The 12,253-nt window shown below is 38.2% G+C and overlaps 1 protein-coding gene across 3 annotated transcripts in view; it reads left to right on the top strand.

Annotated features, from left to right (window-relative positions):
- Nucleotides 1-12,253, top strand: part of CNKSR3 (CNKSR family member 3) — a 62,276-nt gene that overhangs the window by 27,662 nt on the left and 22,361 nt on the right. For 2 of the 3 annotated variants that reach the window (XM_048935102.1, XM_048935103.1), the window contains one exon: nt 3,432-3,595. The exons of the other annotated variant lie outside the window; for it this stretch is intronic. In XM_048935102.1, the coding sequence (XP_048791059.1) occupies nt 3,432-3,595 (164 nt within the window). The remainder of the gene's footprint in view (nt 1-3,431; nt 3,596-12,253) is intronic. 3 annotated transcript variants of the gene reach the window in all.

Below are 12,253 nucleotides of genomic sequence, written 5' to 3' on the forward strand. Positions count from 1 at the left end.
ATTTCTCTTCAACGTGCAGTTGAGATGTGCTTTTAAAACACACACAGAGAATCAAATGAATAGTTGGAGACTTCGGAAAGGCTCTTGAGTGGGTAAAGAAGATAAACATAGATGTCTTTTCCAATGATAGAATCTTAATTGCATTTTTAAAGAAATAAATACTAGAAACTGTTTTCTTGCCCGAGTCTGCTAATGTTGCCATGATTTATTGTGATATGTTTGAATTTAAATCAGTGAAAAATTTATTGCTAAATTTATTTCTCAGCAACTTGTTGAGAACAGAATAATTGAGAAAATAAGTCTCACTGTTACTCTGTTGTAAATTGTAACAGACGCAAAGCAGCTTGACTTAGAGCATGTTTTGTTTGTCTTGTCTGTATAACCTGTAACCAGACACTATATTCTGTCCATTTAAGAAGGTAGAAACATCCTGTGCAACTTGGATGTCACTGTAACGAGCTACGTATTGAAAATGCATCATTCTGAGTGATGTAGGCTTCTTCTAGAGCTTTTAATTAATTTTAGTTTCTTTAAGATATCTAGACTTTGTTAGCAGGCCATATTCAATCTACATTAGGTGCTGAAAAACAAAGAAAATACAAGGAAAGAACTAAGATGTTTGGAAGAAGGGAAAAATAAGAAGTGTGTTCAGGTTTGCATTTCAATGCTGACTTTTAAACTTAAGTATTATTATTTAGTTAATTTTGTTGAATGGATTTGAGATGTTTTTCCTCTATTTTCCTTTCTTTCTTAGGAGAATAAGGTTTTTTTAATTGTTGCTTGCGTATTTAAATATTTCATTGATATGATGGAAAATTAAACAATATGCCATAAATGTGGTTGCAATCCCAATTAAATTGTTAAAGACTTTTCCACGTGCTTCTTAGAAAAAGTAATAAGGCTTATATTAGAAAGCTCATCTTAAACCATTAGTGAACGCCTACAATAAGTGTGTGGGTTTGTCTTCACTTCCTGTTTTTTATACTTTTGATCACTTCATCTAAATGCATTTGTCTGAGCAGCTGGGCCCCTGTATTGACTGCTTTGAATTAACATTATAATGATTTTAAAAAATATTTTACTTTACAAAATAATTATGTTGTGTGATCACAAAAGTATTGTGTTTAAGTATATCTAAGTTGTAATAGACCTTCAAGAACAGACAAGTATGAATTAAAAAAAAAAAAAGGAAAAAAAAAAAAAAAAAAAAAGAAAGAAAGAAAAAAGAAAAAAGCCCCAGAGATAAGCTGAAAGACATAGCTGTATTCCTTGGGGGTTATGTACATTTATTTTTTTTTTTAAGTCTCATGTTTTAGCACAGCACATTGAGTCGACACACACAAAAGCTAGAAGCAAAAGCAACAGCATGTCCAAGAAACTTGAAAAGTAAAAATTTTATTGCATGCTAACTAGCATTTTATTCTAGGTGTTTGTGCAATATGTAATGGGAACTATTGGCTTTCAATGGCAAATGATGGGAAACTGGTCTGCAAGACAGCATTAAAAATTGGGAATGCCAAACATGTGCTCTGTGTGTCAGCCTTGGTTGAGAATTTGCTTTAAAAAATAAATTGTTAAACAATGAAGGCTAGATCGTTTTATTATTTTTCCTGGGAAAAGAGTTTGTGTAGCCTAAGGGAGAAATTGGTGCCTGTGGGAAACGGAATGCTGGGCTCAATTTTCAGGATTTATGAGGCCTTGCCAAGACAGATGGAAAGAGAGAGTGCGCCCTGCACAACTGTAGCTCTGGGAGACTGCACTCATCTTGCATGCAGGATCTCACATTCATAATTATGCTTAAAATTCAAGCTGTAGCCACCAGTAGCTCTGCACGTGGAGGAGTCAAGCCTGTCCAGCCAGATTTTGATGTGTTGCAATAATTAAGCTTGCATGAGACATATAAAGGGGTTACTGTTAAATGCCAGGCTGTCGGTCCTTATTAATTTCTTGGTGAGTGTTATAAAGGCAAGTGATGTGTGCTAAAGTGGGCGCCAATGAGAGTTCTGATCTTCTGTGAGCAGAGAGTGTAGGGTAGTAATGGCTTGTCCTGCCCTTAGGAAGCAAACTTGTTAGATGTAGGCCCTTGGGCCCCTGTGTGATTTGTCTTGGCTGCTTTCTTGGCATGCACTGGTGCTTGCTTTCCAGGCTGCTACTGCACCCTGATGGGTTGAACTGAGTTCTTGTTTCCTGTCTTGTTTCTTTGCAGTTCAGAGCGCTATCAGTGTTTCTCATCTTCAGCAGTCCCTCTCCATGTCTTCCTCTTCATCCAACTCAGTGGATAAACATCTTTTTTACAGTTAAAAGTTCAGTTTTTTAAAACTGATTGGTGAACCTACGTAGTTATTGTAGATGCTACAAAATAGATGTCAAGTGTGTAATCTGAATCTTGTTTGTGTCAACTATTGTCAGCATGATACATTTCTACCAAACAAACATTGGGTCTATTCCTTTAGCTCTTGTTAATATGTTGGATCAGAGTAGTACTTTGTCTTTAAAATAACACAGCCACCCAAATGTTTTTCCCTAGACTGCTGTACACAAAATCTTTAAGAACAGTCAAAACAAGCAGTATATATGAGAAAACAGATTTAACATATACAGTTGAGTTAAATGGAAGACAAATCCTTTCTCTAATCAGTTTAACCAATAGAAGAGGGATAGAGGTACTGTGGAGGTACTGTAGAGAAAATGGGATCATACAATCATAATTTAAAGCGAGGATATTGTTGTGACAGATAAAATGCTCTTAACTGTTTTAAAAATACTTTGTAGCTACAAAAATAAAATTAAATTTCTTATTGATGTGTGCTGTTAACTTACAAGGGGGAGGAAAGAGTGATTGATTCAGGAAACTGTAGGGGCTCATGAATCAAGTAGTGAGACTTGAGGCTAACATCAGGTTGGTTGCTTTGCCTTTTTTTGTTCCATTTCCCTCTCATCATTCAGCTGTTTTATTTAGAAGTGGATGAGGGACTGTGGATTTTTGTTCTGTTTGTTTAGCTGGCATTGGGCAAGTTCTTGGTTTTCTTTCTTGCCTTGTATTTACCTTTTTTTGGTTGACTATTTTTTATCAGTGCTTTTCTTCATGGTTAGGATTACATTAAGGCTGAGTCTGCACATGTCTCTTGGTAGCTTTGCTTGTGCTGACACCAGCGAGACATCCTTACCTTGTTACCTTGATCCATGAAGAGTAAACAGGTTATGTATTGACTCAGGTGACCCCAAGGTCCTTAAAATCTGCATACTCCATCTCTGTACCCTTTTGGAGCAACTTTTAATCCTTGATTTCACTGCAAGTTTCTTTGATAATTTGACACTATATATTGTCTGCTATTCCATTTGTCTTTTTTTTTTTAATGATGTGGGGACGGGAAGCAAAACACAGAAATTGTAATTATGTCCCCTTCTCTCTTTCTGTTGTGCTTTGTTAGGCCTGGATGATTGCCTGCAGCAGTACGTCCACAAATTTGAACGGGAGAAGATAAATGGTGAACAGTTGTTACAGATTTCTCACCAGGATCTTGAAGATATGGGTATTACACGGATTGGACACCAGGAACTGGTTTTAGAAGCTGTGGATCTCCTGTGTGCACTGGTTAGTGAAGTGGTGAACAGACAAATAATTTCTTTAAATGCTTTTCTTGTTGAATATGTAAAGCAAGCCTAATGAAATCATAATGCCTTTCACACTGTTAGACATTACGGCAAAAGAAAGCAGTAAGTTTAGTTCTTGCAGGCTTTGTGTTATATTCTTGCAGGCTTTTCTCTGATAAGTGGAAATGCTGATTTAGTTGCATTTCTGAAGAGAAGCATTGGCTGAGTAGCATTGTGAGATCTTGTGGCTTCTATTAGTGAACTGTGATTAAAATTGCTGTTGAGTAGGGTGAATTTGTTTTAGCAGACAGAACACATGCTGTTGAAATGACAGCGATTAGTGATTTTTCACATCAGCTGCAATGAGAATAGGACAAGATCTTGTAGTCCACATACAAAGTGAAATAAGCGCTCTTGAAGTAAGGGATGTTTTGATTACTAAGTAACTGTGTGAGTTCAACTTACTGGATTTGGAACATAAGCTGTTCCTTCGTATTACCCCTCATATATTACTGTGCGGATGCTTTTAAAACAAACATACTCTGAAATGAATAAATATATTTCAAATTGTTTTGCTGTGCCATGTTACTGCTGCAGGAATTATTTAAAAGCTGTAGTTTGGACATAGTCTTGAAGATGTATTTGATGTAGTGCAGTGCTTGAGTGCCAGAGATATTATATACAATGACATCAGCTGGAGGGGTGGCAGAGGCTGCCCTGTGATTCCTTGGCCAGTACTGGCCTGCCCTCTGTTTGTCAGGCACATCTTGCAGCAAAGAGCATGTTCTTCTAAAAATGGAGAGTCTTTATTGCCTCAGTGACACGTGCTTTATGTGCAGCAGGAAGGTGCTATGGGTGTCGTTTCTATTCATAACCACAAAGACATTACATAGTATATATTGAAGGAAGTGTGTTTAATAAAACAACTGTGCACGGACTGAAACAATTCCCGAAGAGTTGTTCTTACGTTTACTGAAACTTTTATTTTCTTTTCAATATTTGATAAGCAGGGTTTGTTTGTTTGTTTTTGTTTTTTTTGTTTGTTTGTTTGTTTCTTGTTTATTTTTTAACATTTAAAAGAAAGCTGTAATAGTGGTACTGAGTTAGCATGCATGTGATTCATGTGTCAAGGGATAATCTGTCAGGCAAGTGAAGGAGTCTGGTGAATTACTAAGTGTACTATGTACAGTCCTGATTGATATAATGGATGTGGCAGCCCTCAAAGGCACTTTTTTTCTTCTTTCTTCTTAAAATATTAGAATAAAATGAACAAAGCTGGATAACTGCCAGAACCTAAAGCTGTGTTTTATCTCCTACAATTTCCTTCTAATTTCCTTAGTAGACAAAAGTTTTGACCTTGGTCTCATTTCTGGAAATCCTTTGTGAAATGCAGTTCAAGTTAATGCATTAGACAGAGTTTACATATTGTAGCTGAAATATCCTTGTTTCCTTTTTAAGAAGAGGAGGAAGAATTTCTGTATTTAAGCTATGCCCTTTGTCACTTTGTACATATCCTTTCCCTTCAGTTTTTGGGATAATGGTAGAAAATCAGTGTTGATCTTTGTTCCCAAGAGATGATGTGTCTTGAATTCTAGAGACAGACAACTTTTTTTTAATTCCAGAAGCACAATTTTTTTTTTTTACTGTTGCTGTCTCTTCTCTTTCTGTTTGAGAGAACAGAGGTTTCTCTATTCCACTAGTATTAGTGGAAAGTAATTAGTTTGAAAGTAGGTTGGGGATATAAATATGACTTTAAATTTGTGTGTATGTGTATGTGGTGACATTTCCCCAGTTTTTTGTGAACTTTCATTAGAGCCAAAGGCACTCAGGAACTTAGCTTTTCTTCTTTTCACCATGCTTTTGGCTTATTCTGTGGATATGTAGCATTGACTGGGCCAGCCTGAGGTAGGACTTCAGATGTTGTCAGTTCTGGTGATAGGTAGAAGCCTTGTGGGTGTTTTGGATATTCCTCAGTTCTGCTCTTCTCAAGAAAAATTTACCTTCACAGAATCAAAGAGTGGCCCAGGTTGGAAGGGACCTCAAGGATCATGAATCTCCAACCCACCCACCACATGCAGGGCCACCAACCTCCCCATTTAATACTAGACCAGACTGCTTAGGGCTCAATCCAATCTGGCCTTGAACACCTCCAAGGACGGGGCATCCACAACCTCTCTAGGCAGCCTGTTTCAGCACCTCACCACTCTCTGTAAAGAATTTCCCCCCTGACATCCAACCTAAATCTCCCTTCCCTCAACTTAAAACCATTTCCCCTTGTACTGCAGCTATCAACCCTTTCAAAGAGTTGACTCCCCTCCTGTTTGTAGGCTCCCTTTAGGTACTGAAAGGATGCAATGAGGTCACCCCGCAGCCTTCTTTTCTCCAGGCTGAACAAGCTCAGCTCCTTCAGCCTGTCTTTGTAAAGGAGGTGCTCCAGTCCCCTGATCATCTTTGTGGCTCTCCTCTGGACCCTCTCCCACAGCTCTCTGTCTTTCTTGTACTGAGGGCTTCAGACCTGGACACAGTACTGCAGATGGGTCCTCACAAGAGCAGAGTAGAGGGGGACAGTCACCTCCCTGTCCCTGCTGGACCCCCTCTTCTAATGGAGCACAGGATACCATTTGCTTTCCAAGCTGCAAGAGCACACTGCTGGCTCATGTTAAGATTTTCATCCATCAGCACCCCCACAGGTCCTTCTCCACAGGGCTGCTCTCAAGGACTGCTCCTTCCAGTCCATATATATGTGTGGGATTCCTCCAGCCCAAATGCAAAACCTTGCACTGCTGTGTTGAACCTCATTAGGTTCACCCAGGCCCACCTTTTGAGTCTGTTGAGATCCCTCTGAATGGCAATATCTTTTTTGTCTAGTTCCCAGCCACTTTTGCAGATTGGAGGTTTGGTTTCCTTACACTGCAGTAGCACTTGAGACTCCAAAGGCAGTGAAGTAGCTGTCTTTGGAACATCTTTCTCCTACGGTAATCCTTCTCAAGCATTCACCTTTTCCAAAACTCATTAGGTTGATGGGGGAAAAAATAGTAAAAAAGATAGTGGGTCACTTGAGGAAGGATACCAATACACTTAGATTTTATAGGGATAAAGCCCCATGTGTGAGTTCTACCCTGCCAAGCTGTAGATGTCTGCAAGTTATGATGTTTACTGCTGCAACATAGCAAAAAAAACAAAACAAAAACAAGAGAAAACAAAAAGAACCCAACAAATCTTTCTCAACTACTTCAGTTTTTAGACAACGTTTCCTAATCTTAGCAGCAACATATGCCACAGAGCTGATACTGAAGAGGCAGCAGGAAAGAGTGTGGTCAGGGATAAGAAGTGAAGGTTTCTTGTGAGCACGCATTTCTGTTGCACTTGAGTTGGTGCAGTAAGATTTTTCTGAACAGATGTTGAAGACCTATTTAAAGATTCATGTAAGGAATTTAGAGAACATATAAAAAGAATTGAACTTTCCAGAGGGGGAAACCAAACCGCATCAGCATGAATGCCTCCATCTTTTTGTGGTGACAGTATTTGCTTGAGTGAGGAAAGGGATGGGTGGAAGATATTTTTGTTGATTGAACTGTTTGGTGGAAAAGGAACAAATATACATAAATATGCTTTTTTAAACTCGTGCAAAACCACAAAAGGAGGGATAACAATCCTGGAAAATAAGCTTTCTCAGTCCATTTGAATAAGTGGGACAAAAAGGAATGTTGATGAAACTGAATGTTTACTCACTGTTCCCTGATGAGTCGCCTTGCCTGTTTGGGCTTAATAAACATAAAATAATGCAAACATTAACAGGAAATTATGTGCAAATAGAATGACTTTTAATGTCATGTTTTTTGGATTAGATTTCTGGATCCTTAACTACATTGTATTATAGGAGCTAATTTTTTCGCTTCCAAACATTTTTTTTCTTGAGATTAGAATGAAGATTGAATGAAGATATTGATTTTAATTAATTAAAAAAACAGAACATAACAAAAATATAACTACCAAAAGCATACCAGAACATACTTTTTTTTTTTTTCCTTAGCTTTGTACCTTTTAATAATACCACTAGTAATAATGCCAGCACATTACCAATGCAGCAACATATAACCTCATGCCACGAGGTTATCCTACCAAGTAACTCTTGCATTTTATTTGTACTGTTGTTATCTCTGTAAAAGGTCATTTGCTAAAATGACTTTTAAATCCCAAGCTTGATAGTTTACATACCTGATGTCTTAGACTTTTGTGGCTGTTCCTTATCAAAAGTACCACACCTATGCATCATTTCATAAGATTTCAATTTTCTAGAGGTCTCAAATTTTTATGAGGAAGTTTCAAACTCCAGAGGATTCTTTAGGAAATGTTTTTATTAAAAGGGAGAGTAGAAATAAAGGACATTGACAGTACCTTGTGTTACATCCAGTGTTTCTGTATGCATACAGCCCATTGTATAAACTGTTGGACAGGTGTTCAGCCTATTTTTATCCACTTTTTTCTTGAGCTAGTTTTTAGCTGGATCAGACAGAAAATCTAGCTCTTTGCACTGCAGCATTTGAAGATGGCTGTGAAAGGGAAGGTGTCCCTTGGCAACAGCAGGGCTCTATATCAGCCCAGGTCAGCTGGGACATGACTGCAGTGCTCTTTTGACTTTGGTTAACCACACTTTATTTTTTCTTTTATTCTAGTGCTTCAACCTTGAGCAACTGTTTGGTCAGTGTACTATTTCTCATTAAATATAATGGGGTTTGGTAAGAGCACGCTCTTGTCCGCAAGCTCTGTTGTGCACCTGTGCATGCTCTCTCTTGCCATAGCCCCATGTGTGGCTGCCCAGGTTAATGAGTAACAGGCTGGGAATGTTTGACATAAGGTGCTCTTGACCGCTGGCTTCAGCTCCTGTTTTGATGAGAGTAACTTTGATATTTTCCTGCCACTCTCGATTTAAAATATAACCTTCTGTGGCTCATGAGCAACATCTAAAACCTTTTGATTACTTAAATAATAACATTTTAGATATTATAACCTGTTAATGTAGAATGCTTCGGAAAAGCATGAGTTTTATGTGTCAGTTGTGTGTTGCTGTGAAGGCTTGTAGGCTGTTGGTGTGCTGCCATAATATCAGCATTCCTATCTGTCCTGAATTAAGGCTTCAGGTCCATGACAATAAAAATTAGTTTAAGTCAGCTGCCACCTCACCTCCCCTTCCCCCCCTTTTCCTTTCTTTGATTATTATCCTTTCTGCTTGCAGTCAGCTGATGATGAGGTGAGGCACTTCAGGGAGCTAAACCAGCTCAGAACACAATACAATAAAGGAGGGCATGTTTTTTTTTTTTTTTTTTAAGTGGTTTGCTGCAAAGCAACACTTTGACAGACTCGACATGCAAGAGTGACACTGCAGATGAAGAAGAAATAGCTGGTTATTTGTGGATTGGTCAAGATAGTGTCAGCTTGGACAGAATCACAGCCAGAGCACATACTTTTTTTTAATTACTGGTTGTTTTCTCACTTTGTCAGTGAAAGAAAAATGTGCACAATGGCAAATCTGTATCTGGTGAAGGAGCATAATGTTTTCTGTGTGTTAGAGAAAACAGGTCAGGATGCCTGTGGAATAGAGATGGTTTGAGTTGTGATGACCCCTTTGTTCTTGAAATGTTAATTCCTCAGGGCAAATCTGAAATTGAAGAATTTGATATCCTGTATTGATGAGCTATAATGCTCACTGTTGTGCTGAGTAGACGTAGTTCTTAGCCAGGACATTTCCTAAAGCATGAACTGGTGTCATAGATATCTCAGTTGCCCTCTGTCGTATCTCTGGAAGAAGCCGTAGAAAGGCTGAGTGCAGCAACTGAACAGTTTGGCCATGGTGTACTCCTGAGACTGCTGAGCAGACCAGCTGCAGTCATAAGGTGGAGGCTCTGTATCTCCAGATACAAAGCCTGTGTTGCTGAAGTCCACCTTGAAATTGAGATCTATTTGATGGAGTTCTTTAAAAACTAACTGGACTGGAAAAGTCACGCTGGGCTGACCCACTGTGTAAATAAGATGAAACAAATACGATAAGGAGAGCATAAATATTTTAGAACAAAGATGAAATCGGATCTGATATACCGTCAAGTATACTGTTAAGTGCTGGGGCCATCTCTAATCACATACATTTACAAAACAGTTAGCACAACTTCTTCACCTGAGTGACTGAAAGAATTTTGGAGATACTTAAATGTACAAAGACTCTCTCAGAGTTAAGTTGTCTGATTAGGTTGTTTTACTACTCTACAGGGGAGAAAAAAAAAAAAAGAGTAGTTGTATTTTCTGTCTACTTGTGGAAGGAGGGAGGCCAGCATCCTTTAATCCCTCTGTTCAAGGGGGAAAATTTTGGCACATAGCTATTTTCAAATTTGTGTGGCCAAAAGAATGTATGGCTAAACTTTTTGGTGAGAAAGTATTCCTCCAAAAATAAAGTAATTTGCAATGTCCTGTAACAGAGGGGAAAAAAAAAAAAGAGACTGTAAGAAATGAATCTGAATGATATTCTTGTGTCTTTTGTTAAAATTAAAAGGTGGTAAGTTTACATATGGTAGTAAGCAAGTATTTGAACATTGTTTATTAATCTGTATCTTTCCCAGTCTGTGATCCTGAAAAATTTAAGGATATCCTCTGCTGTTGTAACAGCGTTTTGGTTTTGTTTGTTTAATTGTTTTATTGGATATATCCTCTTGACCCCTGCTCCTGTGCGGGAGTACTTCCTTGCCAAGGGCCCTGAGGGAAGGGAGGAGGGTATATGGATGACATCCCAATGAGTTCAAGTAATGTACAAGGTATAAGTATTTTAAAGGTAATTTAGTTCAAACCTCTCCTTGCACAGACTTATTTTTGAGCAAAGATTTTGTTTAATCACTTAACTTTCTAAAGCACTCCAGCTTGTATTATGGGCCTTTCTTCGTGGTAAGAATGGGGCCGTAAGGCAGCAGTGTGTCCTAGCAACAAGAAGGTCAGCAGCATCCTGAGAGCACGGGCAGGATTTGAAGAGGAGTGATCGCCCATTACTTGTCGCTCATTAGTCTACCTATTCCTCCTATAGCTCCAAGAACGGGGAAGATACTGACAATACTAAAGCAGGTCAGTGGAGGGCAACCAGGTTGGTCAGGGCAATCAGGCAGTGGATCAGGTTGTCCAGAAAGCTTAGATCTTTGAGATTTTAAAGACTTGATTGGGTAAAACTCATAACAACCTGGGATGAGCTCACAGCTGAGGCTGTTGTGGGCAGGAGGTTGGAATGAGACTTCCAGAACTCTGTGCCAGCCTAGGCGATGTTGTGGTCTGAAATGGAGTTGGGAATTCCTTGGAACTTGGAGTTGAATGAAATTAATGTTGGCTGTAGCTGGCTTAGTTGTTTGAGGAGGAAGGGATAAAAAATGACACAGCTGACTACATTGTGGAACATGGAGGTTGGTAACAAGAATCTGTGTTAGCGGAATAGAGAAAAGCAAAAGCAGGCATGTTGGTTCTTTTTTTTTTTTTTTTAAGAGGGGTATGAGTCTTCAGTCTAAAAGAACTAATTATTGCCTACCACAAGGTAGGATAAGTAGAAAATGAGAAGGTAGTCAGTAGCATATTGCTATTCAATGGTCATTACCTGTGCAGTGACAGCAGGCAGAAAATCTTTGTTATAAAACAGAGTGAGTTGCCTTCAGAGCAGCTATAATGTAGCATTTCTGACACCTTTGGAATGATACAATCAATGTGTTGCTTAAAACAATTGTTTTAATCTTAAGAAGTATGATATGGTTGCATATGGATTTTTTTAAAGTTGGAGTTACCACTGGAACTTGCACACCTGTTTGGTTTAAAAGCTTTTATAAAGATGCTGTTGAGTGAAAACATAACATGTAAAAATGGATTTAATTACTTAGTGTTAATACAGTCCTCAAACCTGCAAACAACTGCACGCTGTAATCAAGGAACATGGCTACTGAAAGCTCAAATATTTATTCCAGCTTTTGACTGTGAAATTGCATTTACTTCCAGTAGATGTTTTTTTTATCTCTTGCCAATTTAAACTGTCTTTAGTTGTGAATGAAATGTTGCTTCACTATTTATATATCACAGTATAAAAACATTTTAAGAGAAAACAGTATTTATTTTCCTTCAACAAAAAGAAAACCAGAGCAATTATGTTACTCAAACTACATTTGGGGAGTAAATGATATCTGACTCATCTGACTTTGTGGCTTCGTTCTGGTAGAATAATGTCCTCTATCTCATTAATTTCAATAAAATTGAGGAGGTCTGGCTCCCACAAAAGCCTTTAGTGCCTGTAATGCAGAATGAATCTTAGAAAATGATCAAGTATTTAAGATTTGTCAATATAAGAAAGACAGTGGTGATCTACAAAGCGTTGGATGTTAGGGAGGTGAGTAAAGAACTATTTCTTCCAGTAAAAGGCCTAGTTGCACCAAATGAAGATAATGTTAGGATTACCTCATCCATCTCAGATCCAGAGAAACTTGCTGGAAATTCCATACAAGAAAATTCCTGGAAATGCCATACATTCTGAAAGAATGTCAGCTTGCCACCATGTGGCAAGGTATGCCAAGAGTTAACTGAAATTCATATGGTTTAAAAATGCATAAAAGCAACTTAAATGTTGGGGATGTATCATTACAGAATCATA

The sequence above is a fragment of the Lagopus muta genome, chromosome 2 (genome assembly GCF_023343835.1).
Source record: "Lagopus muta isolate bLagMut1 chromosome 2, bLagMut1 primary, whole genome shotgun sequence".
NCBI classification, from domain to species: Eukaryota; Metazoa; Chordata; class Aves; order Galliformes; family Phasianidae; genus Lagopus; species Lagopus muta.